This window comes from Xenopus tropicalis, chromosome 8 (genome assembly GCF_000004195.4).
Source record: "Xenopus tropicalis strain Nigerian chromosome 8, UCB_Xtro_10.0, whole genome shotgun sequence".
NCBI classification, from domain to species: domain Eukaryota; kingdom Metazoa; phylum Chordata; class Amphibia; order Anura; family Pipidae; genus Xenopus; species Xenopus tropicalis.
This window is the reverse complement of record NC_030684.2, coordinates 48,672,432-48,698,132: the sequence shown is the minus strand read 5'-3', so window position 1 is coordinate 48,698,132 and position 25,701 is coordinate 48,672,432. Positions and strand designations below refer to the sequence as shown.

The following is a 25,701-nucleotide window of genomic DNA, read 5'->3' as shown; positions in this document are numbered from 1 at the left end:
TAAAGCTTTAAATATTCAACAAATATATTCTTGTATTTGTCATGATTTTACATCATACCCAACTGGCATCCCTAACCTTCACTTAGATGCCCTAGGTAAAAAGCTTTTCCCTTCCCCAATACCGTGCAGGAGGAGACACTGTGCAACAACAATTTATTTATGGAAATATGGCTGTTAACATTGGGTTTCCGCTCTCGAGAAAAGAGATGCTTGCAAGGTGATATGGTAAATATGTTAGAGGTCGATACAAAGAAGTCCCTGGGAATTTATTTACTCATTGAAAGAACAAAAAGGATTCCTTTCAGATTAGAGAAGAGGTGATTTCACCTTCAGAGACCTAAGGGCTTCTGCAGTAAGAGAGAAGGAAATATGGAATCCTATGCCAGGAAGCACCTAATGACATTTTCCCTTAATCACTTCAAAAAAATTGCTGCCTCTGCATATCCCATTTATCGGTTAAGCCCCCAGTTGGTTTAAAGCTTTCACATTAGCTGAAAGGATGTATTCATGTACATGTGTATGTGGCATTTCCTTAATTGAAATATCTAATTTTTATAGGCATCAACAGAGAGGAGCTTCTTCATATTCAGTTCTTATTACTGACTTTAAGCCATTGAGTATTTCTAATTCTTTTGATAATATTAAGCATTTGGGCACTTAAAGAATCACATGTTTTTTAGTATTCTGAAAGCATGGCGCCAAACAACCTGAAATAGCCCCCATACACTTTGATGGTAATTGCCTGTCAAGCTCTTGTGTCATGCTGGAAATGTATCACTACCCTTTTCAGACTAATATTGCCTGACAGATACTGACATTATGGTTTGTCAAGTGAGCTCCATTCAAGTATATGGGGCCTGTTTTGAGCAGTTTGGCACTGAAGCTTCAACTTCAACTAAAAATGCACCTATTAAATGGCACAATGTACCTCATTTGCCATCACCCTATAGGGATCTCAACACTGTTGCTCCTCGGGGGTTGTATTCTTAAAGCAGCATTGATCTACATAACTTTTCTCTAGTTCTACATGGCCAGTACCCATGGAATGCAAGAGAATGTCTCAATGAGAATTGCACCTGATCTCTGTAAATCTGACTCCATGTTCTTTGTTCCTGGAGATAGAAGTATTAAAGGCAGAACATCTAAACATCTGTATGTCCTCCCTTCTCATGTTAAGATAACAACAAGATCACTGACTGCATGCTGGTCAGTAGAATTCTGATTGGTAAATATTCTTGCATCATTATCTAAGATTGGGACACCTTTAAAGAGCTTGGAGAAGAGTTGGACAGGTATACTAAGGATATGTATATGTATGTATATTTTTATTTATAAAGCGCTACTTATGTACACAGCGCTGTACAGTAGAATTCATTAATACAAACAGGGGGTTAATAAGATAATAGATAAATACAAAGTATAATAATAAATACAGATAAATACAGCAGCAATAAGTTAAGAGTCAAGGACACAAGAGGAAGGAGGTCCCTGCCCCTTAGAGCTTACAATCTATATGGGAGGGGTAACTAACAGACACAAATAGGCAAATATAAGTGCTGTAGGTCACAGTGGGTGACACTACAATATAAGGATATAGGTACCATTTAAGGAAAGTATAACCTGGGCAATAAGATAACACCAGGGATAAGAGTGGCACAAATAAAATATAATTTTAGAGCCTCCCACCCCTACATGCCTTAAAGGAGGGGACCTATAACAAGAGGAGCAAAAGCTGATGATTGGTTATTAAAGGTTATTAACCAGAGGTTAACGTTGCTCCTTTTAATACATCACCCCATTACATTGCTAATGGCAATTAATCATAATTCCCACTGGGCTCTCTTTACCCTGGACCACCCCAGTAGCCATTGGGTCTATTACGTCTCTTGTTATAGCCCTGAAAATGCATTATTGCAAACTGATATGTAATAAAGTCAAACAGCAGTGTGTTTTGCCTCTGACCCTCACAGGTTCTTGCAAATTTGAATGCACTACAGTGAGTTACAGACATATAAATTATCTTTTAACAGGTTTTGGGCATCAGTCTTCATATCTATACCCTACATTAAAAAAAACACCACTCCAGTCATTGTCTTTAGACCACCAGATCTGCTATTTGGGCAAGAAATTGCTGTCATCCTGTTATTTATGATACCTTCAAATGGATTATCACGTTTTTAACTGGCAAACTCTTGGCAGCAAAGGCTTGCCCATATTAATATTCAAGATTGGTATGCTAATAAATCTATACCATATGATTTAAATGCAATTATACAGTAAGTGCTACTTGAGAGGTAACAGTTTGATTAGATGTTATAGCATTCAGGGAATTCCATAATTTAAAAAATCTACAGTGTGTACATCTTATGTGCCCTGTGTATGGTTTATTCTGCCTTGTCTTATAAGAAAGGTTGGTACATCATATAGGTCAAATATCTATGGATTTATAAAGAAGCTGGTACATTCAATAAGCCTAAAGTTGATGGAGGTATATCATAGTCATTAAAGTCTCTTAGATATGGGTTTATACTTGTGATAAGAAATATATTATTTAACATTTACTTGATCAAACATTGGTTTAAAAATGCATGTGTTTAGGAACATATGTTAGCAGGTAGATATCATTCCTAGACAACTACATGTGGCACATTATAGACACCAGTATTTCTGGGACAGGAACTAGAGCAGTGATTTTCAGCCTTCCGTTTGCCTTTAATCTTCTTCTTATGGTCCCACATTGGGTCATACCCCCCTTAGGTCACAAAAAAGGATATATGAAACCATTAATATAACACATTGCTATAGCTCTAGGACTATCTAAAAGAGCAGATAAGCACCCATTCTATATATCACCTTAACTGGCCTTCTGCCTAGTTCTCCATATCCATGTAAGTTTAGCATCTTATGAGCTTGAGATGAAGTCATTACAAACATGAATTGAGCTTAGCAAGGTCGCTGCTAGTGTTTGAATTCCTAGTTTATCTCTGTTATTGGCTTGTACAATCAATAAGGTTTACTAGTTCTGGCCACCGAAACCTGACCTTCTGTCTGTCTGTGCTCCTCAAGAAGATTTAAGGGATTAAAAAAAGTACATAGTTACTATGTTTTGTATATATATATGTGGAGATCTTTGAGTGCCTGTATGCCCATAGCGATTGCTGACTTTTTCTCCATTCTCCATAGGTTTAGTTAGCCTTTGATGTTTGTATCTTAACTTGCCCATTTGGCACTGGGGAGATATGTAAGTGTGTTTATTTGCTGGAATGACCATAAATATTTCAGTATGTAGTTTAAAAAACCTTTTTTACACAATTCTTTCAAACCATGTAAATATTTCTGAGATGCCATCAGCACGAACGTGTTTAAGAAATAAAGCAGTTCTGGAAAACACAACAGGAAGCATGCCTTTAAGAGCTTTCAGAGCATCGGCAGCAAAGGAGAACATTGTTTAGGTTTGCAAATATCCGCAATTAATTACAATTTAAATGTGTACAGAAGTGGTTACTGCATCATGTTGCAATTGTGCCATGAGGGATTTTACAGGAGGGTAATTATGGAGTGGGAAATGTGTTGAAAGTGTTGTAATTTTCTGGCATAAAAATAAACAAATTCATAATGTTTATTTCAGCTGAACAATGATTAGAGCACAGAGCATTCTAAAAGCCTTTAGTTTAGCCAGGAAGATGGATCACCACAGGTGAAATTACAGCACTAATAGGTTAAATGATTTGTTTTTTGGAACCTATGCTTTATAGTGCAGTAGAATGAACCTGCAGCACTCAATGTTCTCAACAGCAAAACACCCCATAACCCCCCCTGGCTGGTGTAACCTGCATACACCAAAACTCCCTATCCAGGGACTGGGAATCTGCACCACCTCAGATGATAGTGACAGCTCCCATCATCTCGCTGACTGAGTTATAGGGAAGGTGTGGGATTAGAGCTCACAGAAAAACTCACCCACTTTTTATTAATATGGGATTCTTAGAAGCAAGTGTACCATTTGATAAATACACTTCTAAAACTTCCAGAAGAATGAATAGAGAGAGGGTAACTTTGTGGGTGAGCTCTAATCTCACACTTCTGCCCCATAGTGTCAGGTCAGTTGAAGGAAAAGTTCTCTTTGGTGTTTGACAGTAGTTCATTAGGACAATCACATCCTTACCCCGGCAGTTTCACAACAGTTCCCACTTCCAGTCATGTACTTTGAAGGATTAACACCTTCATCAATGAGAATCTTGGTACCATTGTGATTGGATCATACCTTCTCACACCTGTCAGTTTCAGCTAACACCTAACTGAACAAGTTCAATGGAACCATTGTGATTGGATGTCTGTGACTCTACTACCATCAAGAGTTTAAATACCGGGGAATTCCCTACCAGTCATTTGAACTGAAGAAGCCACTCGGATGAGTGGTGAAACGTTTTCAAGAAAAACTCAGAAAAGTCCAGTTGTTTTAGACTTAATTCTACTAGATACTGTAAATCACAAAAAAGTTTTGCTGTTTTTCCATTTTCTGCCAGTTCTGCCTTATCCTTATGTAATATGGATCAGCATCAGCACCTAATGATGTGTACCTCAGTGTTTTTAAACTTTTCTTTTAATAGTAAGGACTCCTTATTAATTTCCCATGCCTCATTAGAGTGGAAGACAGGAACTAGGCTTTCATTTGCCTACAGGGGCCTTACTAAGAAACTATATTTTTATTTAAGGTTTAAAGTTTGCTCCAGTGGGTGGCATTTACTGCTCTTTGACCACCCATGAGAATGTTACCTTTCACAATTTTGTGTGTTTTCATTTGCTATAATGTAATTTCCAGCATGTCTTATCAGGGCAGAGTCCTGTCTTGCTTTCTAGATTCCAGACTGCACTTAAGATATACTTACTTAGTTATGTATTGACTTGAAAAAGTATAAGTATATCTTAAGTGCAGTCTTGACATCCTTATTGTCAGACATTCACTGCCTTCCAGTCACATAACACTTCTAATCTCCCACCTTCCTTTCCTTGTCCCCATTTAATCCGTCTTTGAACCATACTAACCAACAAGAGATATGGCACCCAGTAAGTGGCAAAAGCTTACAGTGTATCATGAGGCATTGCTTAGATACAGTAGCTTGTCTAAAGAGTTTGTTTAATGTCTTAAAGATTGGGGAAAAGGTCAGACAGTAGATAGACTGGAATTCCAGAGCAGGGTTGCAGCTAGGTATTTTTAATGAGTGGAAATGACATGGAAATAAGGCCAATAAGTACAATGATAGATCATGATTTTTTATCATATCAATCAAAATGAGCCTATTGGTTTAGTTGAATCAATAGGTGAATTTGATTAATTCAATCAAAATCCCAGCAATGATCCAATGGACCATTTGATCTTTTAAGTGGTAGTTCAGCTTTAAGTTACCTTGTAGTATGCTGAGAGTGACAAATTCTAAGCAAGTTCCCAATTGGTCTTTATTGTTTTATATATATATATATATATATATATATATATATATATATATATATATATATATATATATATATGGTTTTGTAATTATTTGCCTTCTTTTTCTGAATATTTCCAGCTTTCAAAGGGGGTCAATGACCCCAGCAGCCAAAAATGACTGCCCCGTGATGCTACAATTGTATTGTTATTGTTCATTTTTATTACTTATTTTTCCATTCAAGTCCTTTCCCAATTATATACCAGTCTCTCATTCACACCACACCCTGGTTGCTAAATTAATTTAAACCTTAGCTTCAAAATTACTGCAGATACCAAACTGGAGAGCTGCTGATTAAAAAAGAAAAATCATTTTAAAACTACAATTAAAAAAAATAAGACTATTTGCAATTTAGAATTTTACTCTTTACATCAAATAATAATAGGTAAGTGAAAGGTGAACAACCTTTTTAATGAATCTGGCCCCTAAATGAGAAAGGGACCAAGCTGGCTTTACTCTGTGCAGGAAATAAGACCTATAAGATTATATTATAAATATATACAATAGTAAATAAAATCACTTGTACCTTTAGGTAAAGAAAACATTATTTATCGTGCCAGTAAAATAATAGAATTCTCTACCCCTGTACGCTGTACTGGCAGAAAGATCAAAAAGACTTGAATATATTATATGAAGTGCACATGGATCATGGGGCAATTTAGTAGCTGTTTAAATGTCATAAAAGTATTAGTTTTCCCCAAGGATAGTTGCAAAGATTTGTTGTGTTTTGCAGCTGTAATAAAGTTCCTTGTATGAGTTATGAACAAATGGGATGTCTGTCTTTCTGCTCCATTACTTTGCAGCCTAAATAATAAAAGCATTGGGTTCAACTGCATCTTCAGTAGAAAGGAGCCCCTGAACGGGTGCCACTGAGGCCTTAAAGCTGCAGCTTTCCACTCTCTTCCACTGGGTCTCATTAGAAGGGAGCAGTCAGGGGCATGTAAAAAAAAATCTCAAACGGCAGCTGATTTCAACCATCAACCACTGAACAAGAAGCAGATACATTCAAGGAAAACACAATAATTATGCTTTACTCCCATGTGTATGTACTGAAGTGAATGTCATTTAATATGTGTATCCTATAGAATATATTCCCAAATGGCATGCACACAAAAATGCAATGTGCTCTTGTGAATTGTTGGTGAGATCCCCAGTAAATGTTCTGGGGACAAGTCCATTCCTCGAGTGCTCAATAAAAATTTGCACATTGCATTTTTTATTAGTGAATATGATGTATATTATTGATCCTTTCCTACAAGTGGCAAAGGTACCATATAGAGCACTTCTTCAAGATGTGCAAAAGAAGGTATGCATTGCAATATTTGTACTCCCTCCACTACAATACATAATAGTTACATGCAAATAATATTAGCTAACAGTAGATAACAATGGTATTGAGGCATTGGCATAACTAAAAGTTACTGGGCCCCACAAAAACTTATTTTCCTTGACCCCTACATATTAGGAAGGAGATATTTCTTAATATATATTTAAACTGCTTTTCAGTCAGTGTCCCATATATTTGATGGGTTCCCTTAGCAGTTGCAATGTCTCAAAAATTGCACTGTGGGTTATATTGCATTTTCCATTTTTTGCCATTTCCAGTTCTTCATACTGGAGAACTTTCTTTAGTCTTTAATATTGTTATTACAGGTATCGGACCCCTTATTTGGAAACCCATTGTCCAGAAAGTTCCGAATTACAGAAAGGCCATCTCCCATAGACTTAATTTTAATCAAATAATTCACATTTTTAAAAATGATTTCCTTTTTCTCTGTAATAAGAAAAAAGTACCTTGTACTTGATCCCAACTAAGAGATAATTAATCCTTATTGGAGACATAACAATCCTGTTGGGTTTAATTACTGTTTAAGGGAAACCCTAGGTTCCAAGCATACTGAATAACGGGTCCCATACCTGTATTCATTTTTTTAGTAGTTTATTAGCCTTAAGGCGTGGTGCTCCAATTGAATAAAAACCCTGTATCCAGAAACTCCCAGGTCCCAAGCATTCCAGATAACAGATATTGTAGCTTTAAATGACTATTCTCACTTTTCTGTTGCTGCAAGAATTTTTCCTTTTACTGAATTCTAAACGTTTTGTCACATCATAAATAATTTATAATTTCTACAGAACTCTGCTGGATCTTACTTTCAAAACCCGGAGAGCTGTTTTCTTTCTGTGTAATAAGGAATTAGAGATGCAAGACAAAGGCAAACCCATGTTTGAGTGTTCAGCAGGTATTAGCATTCAGGGAGGCCCAGCTACAAGAACAGAGCTTTACATGCTGAACTCCTCATGCTGCACTGTTTTAGCAAACTTTGCATATTGAGTTATATAAATTGTAATTGTCTCATTAGTGACTAATAGTTCTTTTGAAATGCAGCCCATGTGCCTCCCAACTGCTTGAACTAATACCGGCCTGTTCATAGCAGCCTTCAGTAGGGAGCCTGGAACTCCTGGGTTATTAAAGCGTGGCAGAACCAATTGCCCACATGAATGCTCATCCTATGGGGATAAAAGAATAGCTGGGGCTTTGCAGGAGGGAAGGTGGTAGTAGTATAACAAGTACATCTATCAAATGTTCATATGCTGGAAGCTTATGAGGGACAAAGGAAATTGAATAGTGACATTGCCGTGCATGGAAGGATTACACGGGAAGGATTTAATGCAAACACGGAAATTCATTTTGGATGGTTTATCTGCTCATAGGGTGGCTTAACCCCTACATTATCAGAAGAAGGAATTCTCTACTGTATAGTTGCATTCTTATTCATAAGGTCAAAGTTCTTGGCACCCACTCTATAAAGACATACTCTAATGCCTGAGGTCAAAACACACTTTTTGCTGTGAGGTCAGTATTGCTAGTACATGACTATTATATACGGTGAAAAAAGTATCTCTGAAATGAAGATTATATCTAATGGGTTGTAGTCCAAACAGATGCAAGAAAAGACGAGTTTCTGTTGAGGACTTCTTACTCTTTATCTCTATTTAATTGTTTTATCTCTTGCCCCCTCTCTTTCCTTTATTATCTATCTAACTATCTTTATGTTAATCCAGCCCTTATGTGGAAACTGAAAGCTGCATTAGCCCAGACTCACATGAACAATCCACTAATCCTGAACTTCAAGACAATAGCAATGTCATTGCACATAATAAACCAGTGATCCCCAACCAGTGGCACAGGAGCAACATGTTGCTCCCCAACCCCTTGGATGTTGTGCTCAGTGGCCTCAAAGTAGGTGTTTATTATTGAATTTCTGGTTAGGAGACAAATTTTGGTTGTATAAAAACCCAGTGTAAAGCCAAACAGAGCCTTCTATAGGCTACCAGTCCACATAGGGGCTACCAAATAGCCAATTATAGCTTTTATTCATGCCCCCAGGAACATTTCCATGCTTGTGTTGCTCCCCAACACTTTTTCCATTTGAATGTAGCTCACAGGTATAAAAGGTTGGGGATCCCTGTAATAAACCAATCAACCAGCAAAAACCTGTGCATGTAAGTCTCAGCCAGGAACTGAGCCCAATCAGTAACACGCTTTCCTTTTCCATAAAACCTCCAACTGTTTGGTTTCTTATAATATCTGTTTTCTGTATATTCTCTGGCTCCTCCAGTTACTCCCCTAAATTAATGGGAGGGTGGAACCTGAATTAAACTCTTAACCAAAATGTAATAACAGCTTTAGCTTCTTTCTTTGACTTCACTTTCTGGTTGATAACCTCAGATGACCCCTAAGCTCAGCTTCTCAGCAGCATTCCAGAGCCCACTGGGCATGTGCAATGTCACTGACACACAAAAGATGGGCGAAGAAGATCTAAGATGGCTAACTCCAATGGACAACTTTGAAGGCCTAAATGATTACTGTTATAGGGCTGCTGTACCTTTGTGCAGGTGCTGTAAGTTCAGCATATAAAGTACAGACTTTCTAGCCAGACCTAATTTTAGGCTTTAATTCTCATTGAAGACCCAATAATTAAATTCTATTGCTTACAAACTGTATTTCTATAGAAGAAAATGTAAAAAAAAGTTTTGTAGTGCACACACAATGAATTAAGCATAATAGAATAAAGAGACATGCACGAGGCAAATGAGGGTACAGAGGGACATACTGGGATATAAATCAAGAAGCATCTGTTTCATTCATGAATAATGTTCATCAAATATGAATACATGATTTTCATACAGTTAAAAATACAAAGAATGCAGTCTAACTATGAATAGGTTAAAATAAATTTAATATCAACCGGTGTATAACAGAGGAGACAATACCACTCCCTGGAAATAGACTGTAGCAGTGATTTGGGGCCAGTTAAATACACTTCTTTATACACTGCTTTGAATGGATCTGACAGTTTATGAATAACATGGATCCTGAATTGTAGAGACTAACGCAACTCTTTTCAGTAGAAACAGCCGCTAGCAGCACCTCCCTTCAGCCAGTCACATTCACTCCACTCACTGGTGATATCTATTCAGCTGTATTGGTGGGTGCTTCTTATTTTGACAGGTGTTCATCCAATGGATTTTAAGCAGCTACTATCATATAATTGTCCTTTCTATTCCTGGCACACAGAAAAAGTCTCCTTTTTTGTTTCTTTATGTACTGCTCCAAAAAATGAATTGTTTTGAGAACATTCTAAACCTATAAAAACTGTCCTCTGCACCCCCAACCTGTATATAATAGTTGGCCCCCACAGAATTACAGGTTCACCAATGAAAATCCTGCTTACTAGCATTCTATCAGTCATCTTGCTATTATCCAACATACAGTATATAAGGCTTCCCAGTACAGGTATGGGACCTGTTATCCAGAATGCTCGGGACCTGGGGTTCTCTTGATAAGGGATCTTTCCGTAATTTGGATCTCCATAACTTAAGTCTGCTAAAAATCATTCAAATATTGAATAAACCCAATAGGCTTCTTTTGCCTCCAATAAGGATTACTTATATCTTAGTTGGGATCAAGTACAAGGAACTGTTTTATTATCACATAAAGGAAATCATTTTTAAAAATTAGAATTATTTGCTTATAATGGAGTCTATGGGAGATGGCCTTTCTGTAATTCAGAACTTTCTGGATAATGGGTTTCCGGATAAGGGATCCCAATACCTGTATTATCTAATCAAACATGAGAAGGAATGAGATACTGCTTTTTAGTTGTTTTGTAACAGAAAGACTGTGTTTAATGTTTCCAGTTGCAGGAATAAAGAATATGGAACCAAATCAGGCGGGATTCTTATTGGAGGATTCTCTTGCATTTATTGGTATAAGTATAAATTAGAATTACAACAATAAATTGCACTTTAGGTGGCATTTAGACCAATTGGCTGAGAATGGCATTTTATTGTGCAAGCCACAAATGAGATTTATTTAAAGATGAAAAAGCAATAGAACACCAACACCCTAGAAACCAGTCAGGAGACACCATTTAACTGCAGTTATAATGAAAGCAAACAGGCTTCTGAGAGTTAGAAATGTCTGAGTTACCTTCATAACCTGACCTATTATTCTATTATGAAAAAATCAATTTGCAAGCTGCATTACACGCCAGAATGACTTGACTGCCTTTAAGTGAGGCTGCATATACAAGCAGAACTACTGCATATAACTAAAAATATTCATACATACAAATGCAATGCCAATCCAAAGCTTTTATTCTAACAGCAGTATAATGGGGAAACTGTGAGACAGACATTACTCTAATGGACACAAAGCAGAAGATTCTAGACAAGAGGTGGCAGATTGCAGTTTATTCAAAGGGTTAAAATAAATCCGCATTCAGTCTGTGAGCCACTGGCAAATTCTGAAAGCATAACACCTTGTGTAATATTCCCTGTTCAGCTTATGGGTTCCGCCAAACATCTAAACATGAACACTGGAAGCAAAAGGATAAGCTAAACTGTGGAGTGCTTTAAAGTAAAAATAGCAGAGTACAAAAGATCACTGTTTTTTTTCCTACAGACAGAAGCTAGAGAAAAGCAAACTGGACCACAGAATTAAAGGTCAAGTAAAGGTTGTAACTTTTTTTTTCTGGTATTGCAGATTTGACATAAGCGAACTTACAGTCAAACCTTCAAATGAATGACATGTTTGTAAGGATGCCATTTTCTATAGGGGAACCATGATTCATATATCAAGATTTGCAGTTCAGAGCAATTGAAGCAAATGATACTGAAAAATTTGTATTATTTATTAATCAGGAAAACAAAGTTCTGTTGTTCTGTCTACCCCTTGGATGACTGTAGGGTCATTGGGCTTTTTTGGGTCACTGACAACGGAAAATTGGTGTAAAGCTTAGTTACATGAAAATTACAACGCTGATGTTGCTGGAATACAGATCCTACCATGCTTTATCCCCTGATAATGTGTTGAATCATGTAGTTCAGAACCATAAGAGTAAGGAATTGTGATGCAAGCAAGTGTTGAAATCTTTGTTAGGTAACTTAAAAATACTGAATGTTTCCTCTTCTTATTTACTATTTTACTTTAGTGCCTAGATTGCATAAACCCGAAAATGGGGGGCCAAACAACATTCTTAGAAGGCCTGATCAAATCTTAAAGAGGGCAACATATGACCACAGACACACAGTGTATCAAAGTGGATCACATAGGTCCCAAACTCTGAGGCAGCCTGGTCATTTGGACAAAAGAATTTAATGGTGGGGTCCAGCTTGCATAAAATATGAGGTGGATACTAATTTGTATGCTTGGATATTGGCAGAACTAATGTAGAGCAGTCCAGTTTTTGTATGTTTAATCCTGTTATGATCTATATGGCTTGACCTTGACCAAATGTTAGGGGCCACATAGTATGAGTGGAGTGTTTAAAAACTTCTGTAGCTGATACTCCCACCAAAGTGAAAATACAGAATTTCCTGCTTTTGAAAGAATATAAATAAAGCTTGAACAGAGCTTCCATTTGAAGCAGCGTTGGGGGTTCCTAGAGATGTGGTAATGGCAGATTCTGTTAATGCCTTTAAGAGGGGCTGGAAGAGTTCTTAAACAAGCATAGTATCCGAGGCTATTGTGATACTAAGATTAGTATTGATGTTGGTATATATAGTTTAAGTATGTGAGTGTATAGATAGGTCAGTATGGGTCGATGTTTGGGCATTTGGGTTTCCTTTGAAGGGATGAACTTGGAGTTTGGTCTTTTTTCAACCCAACTTAACTATGTAACTATATGTAAGCCTGCTGCTGCTTTCACCATTTTTATTCCTGTATTACATAAAGGTTTGGGTCTCTATTTGTTATTCTTAGTTTTATATATATGTGTGTGTGTCTCTTACAAATATACAAATAAATTATAAATACAAATATAGTAAAAATAAATGTGCTGACTCTCAGTCTGTTGTGGAGGAAGGCAGTGTGATTAAGCAGAACAGGGCGAGTGCCCTTTTTGAACTTCCCAACTATGCTCACAGGTCTCATGTGATCATTTTATTAGCGCTGCTTTCTTTCTGCTTAGAAATGATTTTTTTTCTGATTAGAGAGAGCCAACAGATAAATCACACAGGGGTTCTTAAGATACTGAGATTTACAGCCATTTGTACTGACAGAAGTAATCAGAGTTGTTTACTTTTCTAGCTAAACAATATTCAATAATTAAACTTCCCTTCAAACCGTGATTTTTATCAATACGGATGAGTCTTGGCAGTCTCTACAAGAGATGTACTATTGTATAAATCTTTGAGGTCAAAATCAATCTAGAACAAAATAACCGTTGGTACAGAAGGAAGGGTTCATTTATTAAGGAGATGCACAAAAAAAAGCACAAGTCCCCATGTTTTGTACCCAAAGTGCAACTTTCTTTTTTAAACATATATAGTGTGGTATGGGGGCAAGTCAGAGAAGAAGCCCTGTAATTAATAAGCATTAATCATGATTGCTTTTAAGTACATGATTCACTTGCAATAATTTGCGTGCAATTCTGCCCATTAATGCCCCTAGTGCTACACCTACGTATAATTGAACCGTGTTGAGTATTTTTATGCTAAACAATCCATAAAATAAGATGGTCTTATTGTGTTATGTATTTATAACTCCCACACAGCAATCTCTATTATTAGGTACCGTACCCTAATATCTTGAGTAAAGATAAAGAGTTCCTCATGAAAGTTCTGCTCTTGCACAGAAACACATTTTTTTATCATGTGATTGGCTAACATTTTTTTTCTTCTGGTCAGCCACAGAATGATGAATACTTGATAGAGGACTTAATGGAGAGATAAAATCCTCATTGAAGCCTCAAGTAGTAACAGCCTATAAAAGACTATGACCACACATAAGAATGGTAATTAGGAAAGCATAGGGACAGGTTCAGGGTTTTGGAGGGGGGGTGTCAACAGCATGACTATCCCAGAATACTAACCAACTACCAGTAGAGAAACAATAGTGGTAATTACTCTACTCAAATATGGATAAGGTCAATGTACTCTAGTTGTGTACACCACTGCACAGTCTCCAGTGTGGGTGTGTGGAGGGGGTCCATCCTCCTATCTATTACTGTTCAAAGTATGACTACAATAACATAATAATGTTATAAATCACCAAACAAAATTACAGGTTCAGATTTGCAAAGTTCTAACTGAGAAATCCAGAAAGATGCCCAGCAGTTTAATCACCAGCCTTGAGAATTCAAACATATTAATCTTCACTGGGATGTTAGCGCTCGGTGCAGCTCAGCAGGAGCACTGGGCACTAACATGCAGCCTAAATAATAAACTCTGATGCAATCATTTGTATATTGTTTTTGCAATTCAGTCCATATATTTTTAAACATAAAACCATATTTTAATGAGCACTAAACATGGTTAAAAAAATAGATTTTTAAAAAATCAGGTTCATAGCATGTTTAAAAGTGAACTAAAATATGAATCTGACAAAATAGTAGCCATTTTACACAAAATCTCTGATAACAAACAAGCAACTTTAAAGGAAAACTATTCTCCCAAGCAAAATAGTTCTCTATAAAAATATATTGCATAAACAAGATAAATAAAACCCTGCTTTCATAAAAATATACTTTTTTATTAGTATGTGCTATTGGGTACTCCTAAATAAAAAACTGCCATTTTAAAAATTAAGGGCCGCCTCCTGGGATCATAGGATTCCCAGTGCACACAAACAAGCCAATGCACACATACATGCTAGGCCCCATCAGCCAATGAATGGACAGAGTTCTGTATTTTGCTTCCACACTACTTCCGGTTACAGTCAGAGCTGCATTATTTCCTGTCACGTGATCTCTAAAGGAGCACACAGACCATCATTTAATGGTGGACCAAGGGAAAAGATGTAAAAGGGCAATATTTACTGATATATATATTCCAGTTTGGCGAGATTCTATAATAGGTCGCTAAACTATCTATTGGTTAAGTATTCATTCTGGGGGATTAGTTTTCCTTTAAAGGCATTCCTGATATATTTATGTGTTCTTATGAGTCAAAATCAGCTTTAGGTATGTGAAAGGTTGTAAAATGTAGAATTAATAAAATAAAAAATAAATAATGAATTATTCATTTGTGTAAAATTGGGGAATAAGACTAAATAAAGCGACACAAACCATGGCTAGAGTTTAATGCCACCAAACGGCACTAACATTCATAGTTTACATGTAATTTAGAAGATCTTGCATTAAACAATTTATATATTTATTTTTGCTTAGCCAGTAACTGCTGATATACAGTGAGGGGCACTTACCTATAAGCCTGGCACTGACATTAAGTACAAGTTTCAATAATATCACATAATAAGAGACAGGAGAAAGTTACATACTGGTAGCATGAGATCAGATAGTGGGTCCAGGACTGGACTGGCTAAAACAGTTAGGACTATCATGGGCCCTCCCCATTATAATCACTCCCCTGCCACACACCCAATAAAAAGCTGGCTCCTTGGTGAATGTTTTTATCGATGATTATATATAAATCATTTTTGCTCATCATTTCTTCCCAGACTACTGAGAGATGAGAGATGAGAGAAATGTAGCTAACATGTCTGTGGTTAGTTGTGTGTATAATGAGGATAAAATTGTTTCCAAGACATAGTTGAAGGCAAAACATTTAGAACTCCAGTACACAGAGTGCAATAAAAACAAAATAAAACTACCTGCTCCAGAATAGTGTTTATTCTCTCAACTTCACAGTCGATCACAAATCTCTTCTCCTGACGCCTATCCATTTCCTCTATGATGCGTTTAAACTCTTGAACATCCTTTATATTCCCCACTGATCTGGCTGTCACTTGCCAGTTGTTCTGTACGGCTGCTTCCATAATGGCCTGAAGAATAGAGAATCCTAGAGAAGAAAAACGACACAATCAGTCACTTTATTGTTAAGAATATGAAAAGAGCACTTTCAATTCAAAAACATTATTGCAAAATGGTTTTCAGGGAGCATCTATCATGCAGGCAGAACGATTGCTTGCTTTCATTGTGTGACCTGCAATCCAAGTTTTACAACAAAAAATAAGTTATGGCAAGAGAGATGATTCTTTATGGATAATCAGATGAAAATGATACAGTGCAGTGTACCTGGTCCTGTATAAACGACAAAGCATAAGGCAGATTCAATACAAAATGTTATGGGAGGCAAGGACAGGACCTTATTATTAGGTGGATAGACAGGCATTTGTGGAGATTTGTCACCAGTTTGCCTGAGACAATGATTGGAACTCATTGCAATTTGTCTTTCATTTTGCACATATTTATATAAAAAAAAAAATCATGAATGGGTTAATAATGACCACATCAATTGGTGGAATAAAATGTGGTAATTGTTGTGGTGTCCATGCATTTTCACTACACTTGAGCAATCACAATTGTGTTTTTGCAGGAAAAAGATTATCTGCTTTCCAAAATTCTGAAGATACACTTCCCACTGACTTTTTATGGCATCTCAAATTTCATTCTGATCACTGTATCATGCATAATCACATAATCTCAGTTGCGATTTATGACTTTCCATGATTTCAATGCTTATGGACAAATCAGCTCCTTGGCAACAAAGTATAAATTCTCTTCAATCAAAATCTATCAGAAGTATATTATTTTGAGGACAATCTCCCCATTTGTTGCACACTTCGTGAATGGGCAAAACCTTTATGTATCCTTGTAAAAAAAATTGTTGATTAGGAAACAAATATTGTGGGCAGGATCAGACAGACAGATCATTAGCACACAAAAGTCTACTTAATAATGATTAGTTCCAGGCTCTGTGACAATTCAGGTGCATAGACAAATAGTAAACAAAACCCTTACCACCTTTGTGCTTTAACTGAAACATAGAGCTGTCAATAGTACTGGTTCCCTACTAGGATTCACGGCTGAAAATAAGATATAACTCCACTGATTTAAGGTGCTTTTTTGGAGACTTTTTTTCTAGGGAACCACCAGCTCTCCAAGGTGCTACTTTCTTTCCACCCTCTTTCCCTGATCTCTGTTTCTGCTTCCTCTCTTGCATGCTAGATGATCTAGATCTGCTAATTATTTCCCAGGAGAATAGAGGCAAGTATGAGATGAACCTAGGCAATGAGCTCTCCCTTCAAACTCTTTTCCAGTTACCAGTTTGCAATATATTATATGGATTTTCTTTCAAGTAGGAACAGGCAACTTCACTGTTTATAGGATTCTTTGCTTGCAAACCACGGTGTGTAAGGGATATGTGCAACCCCTGATAATCAGCTTGAAAAAAGAACGAAAATGTTCTGAAAGCTTGCTATGGTTATCTTAGTTAGCCAATAAAGGTATCACCTTTATACCACTTTCGTTATTTTTTATTTCAAAAGGGTTACCCTGTCAACAGTGAAACCCCTGGCAAACTCCTAGCTTGCTCATTTATCAAGAGTAACGGGGGTGCAAACACTAGAATGCCATGTACTTACTGCTTCCTTGTGCCTGTCCCATTGAGGGACATGAAAGACCCATGGTAAGCACCTAGTTTGGTCCTAGCTTGCTCCTTTTGTAATCCAGGAGTGCTGAGGTATGCAAGGCACCAACATGCCCTGAATTTGTTGCTTGGTTTTGGAAGGTTCCATCTAGAATGTGCAGTGTAGTTTTGGTCTTCAGTCTGCACCAAGGGTACAAAAGTTATGAAGAGAGGCTGGACAGCATTGGGAACAGGCACTTAAGTGAGGATATTATGAATAATCTATATCTTATTCACATTTAATATTTACTGAGGGAACTTGGGACTGTGTAGGTTTCATTGCAACATGAGTTCTGAAATTACTCCCTGAAGTAGCTTTACTGACAGATGATACACATGGTTTCAAAAAAAGGACTGGACAAATGGAAATGAGTGCTCATAGTACAAACTTGGTTCAGAGACTGGTCCAATTGCCCTTTTTGAAAGGAATGTTTCCCCCCTTCCTAGACAAACTGAAACAGCATCAGATCAGCTAAAAGTTAGGCAGAAATTTTAACTAAACTTGTTTGTTTTTTGCAACCTCATTTACCAGCTAACACTGATATATAAATATGCAGATGGAAGTTTCTGACCTACAAGAATGTATTCTCAAGACTGACATGTTTATATATTCAGAATTGCAATGGCAACTATTTACATTTTAACAATTTTCTTCAAAGGAAATACAAAGGAAACAAAGGGCAAGAATAATTAACTGGAAATGGACATGTACCTTCCTTCAAAAATGATTGCAAAAATGGTCTTTTACTTATTAAAAAATGAAAATTATGTTTGGAATAGACTTATTTTTTTTTTTTGGCTATTTCAGAGAAAATGTTAAATAGTACACCCTAATCAAGGGTAAATATAATCAGCCCATGCTATCCGTGCACTCACATTGATTAGAGCTAGAACAATAACCTTCTCAGGATGAGGTCATTTTCTAAGAACAACCTCTCTTGTCTCAATAGGAACTAAGTATGTGTTGGCTTTCAACCAGCACGCTATATGTTACATTAAGATATTACTAGTGTAAAGCATATTTCTAGCCATTAACTCTAAACCGTGTCTCATATATAATCACTCATTTAAAGAATTACATCCATAAATTTGTTTATGTACTTTAGAAACATACTTCTTTTGTATGAAGGGCTGGAACTTCTTGGTGATGTCTGCCATTACAATTTACAGAGCCAACATATTTACCTAAAGCAAATTGGGCAATGTCTCAACCACTAATAAATATACTGAGGAAAAAGCCTATGGAGAACTGTTCCCTGGAGAGCAAGGCATTATTGTCTGAGACCGTTGCAAACACTGAAAACTGGATTTTATTTGTGATGCTTCTGTACCAGTTGAAAGACACAGTTTGTTAAATATGACACAGAGAAAAATAGTTGCTTAGTGAATGACCAATTGCAGTTAGAAGTCAAAGGGGGAATAAAAGGGGGCCTAACTGGAGGGTTTGCACCTTAACAAAGACATAAGTATCTATCATAATTAAGCAATCAAAACAATAGTTTATCTTTTGAACTTCTTGCCATTTGGGAGATTGGAAAGAATTTATTATATTTTTAACCACTTTAAGCTTGATGGATTCTGTTTTGGAGCCATATTGCCACTTATACATCACAACTATTTCTTCCTTCAAATGAGAATAGCATTCATGACTACCTTAGATAGCATCTTAAAATATTTTTGTAATGACAGACTTTTTATATTGTAAGAATGATATTAATGAGCTGGAAAGAGTTCAGAGAAATGTAACTCAACTGATAAAAGGAATGGACCAATTAAACTATGAGGGTTGACTAGGTTGGGGTTGTTTTCTCTGGAGAAAAGGGGCTTGTGAAAGGACATGATTACTGTATGCAAGAGGACATGATTACTATTTACATAACTGCATTAAAGACAGATTGGGGGGGGATCTTCTTTCACATAGAAAAGAATAAAGGGCAAGAGGCCTCCATCTAATGGCAGATTCTATTAATGTCTTCAAAAGTGACTTGGTTGACGTCTTGCACAAGCATAATATCCAAGGATATTGTGATCTTAATGTCTACAGCTAGTTTTGTATGTATGTATGTATTATGTATGTATATATGTATGTATGTATGTATGTACTGTATATATGTATGTGTGTATGTATGTATGTATGTATGTGTGTGTGTGTATGTGAATCTCCTTTTCCCAAATGGTGACTCACCAATCAAATCACCTAAACTGTCTACCCTAGCCTGATTGACCACAGCTATGGTCAATTTTTATGTTATATCTGCTGTCTCATACAGCATTCTGGGAGAGACATACCTTTCCTTTAGAGTTTTCCCAGTCAATGTGCCACAATAGTTGTATGAAGTAAAGGGTGAATCTGTCCCAGAAAAACTCGCAAAACAGTGAAAAAATGCATAACGCATCAAAGTCAATGGGCGTTTGTTTACAGCAACTTTTTTTAAAAAAAAACACTGGGGTCTATGGGCATATTTTTGCAGTGAAACCTGGCAAAATATTTCATGTTGGGCCATCAGAGATGTTGACATTTGTAGTGTATTTTTAATAAAACATATTTTTACTTTAATTTTGTGACCCTTGTGGAATTCTTCAGAGTACCTGGATGTTTTTCTAGCTGAAATATTTTGCTTGTCACTTTATATGTTACTGGTTGTATAGGTGTGTGGATAGATAGATAGATAACACTGGGGATTTTGTAGAGGTGTTAAAATTGATGTGCTTTTATTTTCAACTCAAGTGCATTATGTATCTATCTATCTATCTATCTATCTATCCATATCTCAAATTAAGAGAAGAGTGATATTAGAATTCAGCAGTAACTGTATACACGTCTAAATTTGTATCTAAAGATGTCAAACTTTGTGTGCTCTCTGCACATTAGGGCAGGACTCAGATGCTGAATTGTGCTGGGGAGGCAAACCCTACAACATGGCTGCACAACCATCGACCAACACAGGACATCAGAACTCAATGATTTGATGAACCAGCGGGGAAGCAACACCTGCAGCATTCTATTGCCAATGCACCAGCTAGACAGTTTCACCCATCTGTCCACTGAGCATCTTTGGCCATAGGGAACTCTACAGGGCTTTTCTGAAAAATGTCAGGCTACACATAAGCATCTTGTGCTTATGCGCATCATCTCCCATCTGGCAACGATCAAACGAGAATTGTGCTGTTGGGCATGCTGTTTTCCATCAGTTTCTTGGAACTTTAACTGGTTTCCTGAATGAAAGAGGGAACTACTTTATTCATTGACAAAATGGAATACATATTAACATGTACAGTGGTACTTCAATATGGGATGCTGTATATATAAAGGAGTCCAGGACATGATAGCCAATGATTACCAACTGCTGTTCTACCCCTTGGTTTCATAAAGATATTTATACCCCTGCTTAACATTATTCCTTGTACGTGAAAAACAATTATCTGACTTCTTTGTCCATAAATCTACCTATATACCATAATCATGTTAATTGTAGTTCCCTAATCAAATAATTTATTGGTAGAATGTATACAGTATCAATTAAACCTCTGCCTGAAGTGCATGAATGTATATATGTATACATGACTTTATTTATAAAGCTCTATTAGAATACACAGCAATTCTACAATATAAATACAATTTTGTTATGTAATAAAAGGCAGCAAGTTTGCCCAGGAGCAGTAATCCATACAGTTTACAAACTAAGGTGGCCATACCCTAGTACAGTGCTGTCCAACTTCTGTTGTACTGAGGGCCAGAATTTTTCCGACCTACGTGGTGGAGGGCCGATAATGGAAGCCAGTTTTGACCACTCCCCTTTTTGAAACCGCACCCACTTGAAACCACACCCATGTTATCACATGGCCATACACATATTAATGGTTGTAGTACAGCAAAAACCTGCCATACTCTGCCTGCCCTTCCCTGCCTGTGTGTGCCATACTCTGCCTGCCCTACCCTGCCTGTGTGTGCCATACTCTGCCTTCCCTACCCTGCCTGTGTGCCATACTTTCACTGTGTGTGCCATACTTGGCCTGTGTGTGCCATACTCTGCCTGTGTGTGCCATACTCTGCCTGCCCTGTGCTGCCTGTGTGTGCCATACTCTGCTTGCCCTACCTTGCCTGTGTGTGTATGGCACACACAGGCAGCCTACAGTGACACAATGCTGGCACTGCTCCTACAGTCTGCAAAATAACTATATATTAAAAAACGTTTTAATTGCAGTACCACCTCAGTATATGTTCTTTTTGTAGAGTGCAGGGATATTTGTGGGTTTCTACTGCTCCTGAGGTGTGAACAGGGGAACAGTGGAGGTGATTACAGCCTGAGCCTGAGGTGTGAACACTGCAGGGGGTGAACAATACAGAGATTAAAAGGTGTGAACAACACAGGGGATTACATATTTAAACAATACAGCCTGATTACAGCCTGAATCTGAGGTGAGAACCATGCAGGGGGGGCAGTTAATCACAGCACTGATACAATTTAAAGCTTACACAAGAGTAAGCCATCAAAGCAGCCAGACAGGTGGGGGGCCACACAGAGGGGGGTCGCGGGCCGCATGCGGCCCGCGGGCCGCCAGTTGGACAGCACTGCCCTAGTACAACTGCTCCTTTTGCAGACAAGTACAGTTTGACTAGAGAAACCATATTAGGGTTATCTAATCTATTGGGTCACATGAGGAGAAAATGACATGCATAACAATCAGACCTGACCATCATCAGACCCTCAAACTTATCATCATAAGCATATTTTAGCTTCATATGTGGTATGACATGTATGACCACCCGAAGGATAACATGGATGTGAATATAACAGCAACTAATTGATTTGCTTAGTTTCACTTTAAAAAAATCCCCTGTGTGAAGTCAAAAATATTATTGCCGGAGGCTATACCATAATGCGATGTTTACAATTTGACATCCAGACTTTATTTACCATTCTTTATATATGTTTGTGCACAATTCCCCTGGTGTAGGAGCAGCATAAGTAGCATAATATTATAATAAACATGAAAAAGACAATATGCCCTTAAGTAACAATATAGGAATTACATCCTGAAGCAAAAAAATACAAAAAATAACATAGAATATAAATAAATAGAAGAGAATTGTCTGCTTCTAGTCAGATTTCTTTCTTACTTTGAATAACACATATGTTGGAAATTTATGTTCAGGCCAGACAACTCTATTCCCATCAAGTGGCCTTTTATGACTAATATATTGGCACTAAATGCACAGCAATTCTGAAATGCACTATTGTGCCACTTCAGATCCATCAGGGATATACTCTCAGAACCAACGCTCTAAGAACCTTCAAAACCTACAAAATAATCCACCACAAAGATGTTGATTTTGATCTAATAAAACTAAGCTAAATTCTAAAATGCATAAAGCTACCGATAAATTAGAAGGATGTTAAAGAGTACGAAGAGATGCGAGAGATATATCCCTGCCATGAGTGCTTCAAGAATGAGCACTTAGGGGTGCTGACTCCCTAGTACTCCTTCACCTTCAGCAGGTGTATAATAAATGGCTCCACAGATCTATGGGTAATTTTTTCCCCAGCACCCTCTGCATTTGCACATATGCAGAGCAAAATTAAATTAAATATTTCTGTATCATGCTTGCGCTCACCAAAAATGGAGCAGGGATCCCCAACCTTTTTCACTCATGAGTCACACTCAGATGTAAAACTGTTGGTTGAGCCACATAAGAATGAAAAAAGGTTCTTTGGGGATACCAAATAAGGGCTGTGATTGGCTATTTGCTAGCCCAGGGGTCCCCAACCTTTCTTACTTGTGAGCCACAGTCAGATGTAAAGAGTCTTGGAGAGCAACACAAGCATCATAAAAGTTCATGGAGGTGCCAAATAAGGGCAAAGATTGGCTATTAGGTAGCCTCTATGTACAATATCAGTTTACAGGAGGCTTTATTGGTAGTAAATCTTGTTTTTATTCAACTAAAACTTGGAATTCAAAATATAACCTCCAAGGGGTTGGTGAGCATGTTGCTCATGAGCCACTGGTTGGGGTTCGCTGTGTTAGCCCCATGTGGACTGCTAGCCTTCAGGAGGCTCTGCTTGGAGTAAGACTGCATTTCTATGCTTCCAAAACTTGTCCCCAAGTCAGAAATATAAAAATGGGCACTTACTTTGAGGCCACTGGGAGCAACACCATAGGGGGAGGGGAGCATGAGTCACTGGCTGGGGGGATCACTGGCATAGAGGATGCTGGGATGCCAAAAGAGTATGGTAGTATGGAACTGAGATGAAAAGTATCCCCATCAGGGGAACTTTTGGAAAAAACAGAATGGCAGCACTGTATTCACGAGGGGTGGGCTGGGTGAGCCAAGTAGGCCATATAGGCCTTGTAGGAACCAGACACAAGTGCTCTAAATTTGTGCCTGGGGCTAATAAATGATCCCAGATAATATTATAAAACCACAATCTCTTTTTTATGGATGATTTCAGGGATCATTATGTAAAATATTGTGTAGGGAGAAATACATAGCTTTACACATTTTGGTCTTATAACAAAAGGGGGTAATTTTGCAATTCCAATAGCCCTTTAAAACCTGATTAGCAAACCATTTTGATCAGTAAAAGGAAAATCTATCTATAAAACAGCAGAAAATTGTTGGTTTCAGCAGTGGGACGTGTGCTGCAATACAGTAAATGCCAGTTTTGTTTATGCATCAAACACATTTTAAAGAAACAATTTTTTTTTTGTCAATTTTCCCAAAAATGTAATAAAACATATGAACATAGAAACTGTAAAAACAATGAATCTTTTAAAACGACCTGTGCACGTTAGACCTAATGATCTAAACCATTCCTATCTGCCGTCATATGACTTAAAGACAAGTGACAAGCTGGCCAATCTCAGATATAATTTGCCATTAAAATGATTTGTTGGTGCTGCTTGACGTGATGCCAGAAAAAGAAATAATATACAAAAAGAATATATTTTTGCAGTAGAATAAAAGAAGCAATTGTTTATATGAGTTCTTCCATTCCATACAATTTAAGGATTTATTTCTGTCTAGAAAACTCTTTTGCAATTCATTTTATAATCCTTCTATTTCAGGACCAATTTAATAAAGCCATAAATCTGAAGGAGCTACATTATTGGTTATCTTGCACGAGCCACACATCTTTCATAATCGATGTTCCATGTGTTTGTGATTGCAGCTCCTGGAGAACAGAGTGGGTGGCTATGATGTCAAGGTGAAAAAAAGAATTGCGGAGAAGAAGTTATCATGTGTTCCCTTTGTTCTTCTCCCTTTACTTCACCTGCATTTTCTCTTTTCTGCTGGGACTTCAGTGATATAGCCTCATGGCTTATCATAAGCGTGGAGATAAAAATAAGATGACAACTTAAAAAGAGATACTGCCATATCGCTGAAATGGCTTACAGCAGTTGTAGCTGCTGCTCGAACGGAACTCTTCTAGGTGAGGTCCTTTGAGGTTGTGTGTCTGGGTTTCACTGCCCTGCTTTAGGGGACAGCGGAAGCCCAAGCTTGCAGATTCACACTCAAGCTTCCAAATCAGCAGTCTCCAGGATACGACTATACAGTATACACTAGATCTAATGATCAGTTTATTGTACCTCATTGTCTATACTATTTTTCTAATTAACATATGACATAGTAACATAGTAAGTAAGGTTGAAAAAAGACATACGTCCATCAAGTTCAACCATTATACCTACTGTATATATAACCTGCCTAACTTCTAGTTGATCCAGAGGAAGGCAAAAAAACTCATCTGAAGCCTCTCTAATTTGTCGCAGAGGGGAAAAAATTCCTTCCTGACTCCAGGATGGCAATCAGACCAGTCCCTGGATCAGCTTGTACTAAGAGCTATCTCCCATACCCTGTATTCCCTCACTTGTACTGAGAGCTATCTCCCATAACCCTGTATTCCCTCACTTGTACTGAGAGCTATCTCCCCTACCCCTGTATTCCCTCACTTGTACTGAGAGCTATCCCCCCTACCCCTGTATTCCCTCACTTGTACTGAGAGCTATCTCCCCTACCCCTGTATTCCCTCACTTGTACTGAGAGCTATCTCCCCTACCCCTGTATTCCCTCACTTGTACTGAGAGCTATCTCCCCTACCCCTGTATTCCCTCACTTGTACTGAGAGCTATCTCCCATAACCCTGTATTCCCTCACTTGTACTGAGAGCTATCTCCCATACCCCTGTATTCCCTCACTTGTACTGAGAGCTATCTGCCATAACCCTGTATTCCCTCACTTGTACTAAGAGCTATCTCCCATACCCCTGTATTCCCT

The 25,701-nt window shown here is 37.6% G+C and overlaps 1 protein-coding gene across 5 annotated transcripts in view; it reads right to left on the bottom strand.

Moving 5' to 3' along the window:
* Positions 1-25,701, bottom strand: part of gria3 (glutamate receptor, ionotropic, AMPA 3) — a 176,827-nt gene that overhangs the window by 57,147 nt on the left and 93,979 nt on the right. For all 5 annotated transcript variants that reach the window (XR_001171456.3, XM_018096128.2, XM_012967925.3 and 2 more), the window contains 1 exon segment: positions 15,607-15,794. Coding sequence is in view for 4 of the 5 variants with exons in the window: in XM_018096128.2 (XP_017951617.1) it covers positions 15,607-15,794 (188 nt within the window). In the remaining variant the exon portion in view is untranslated.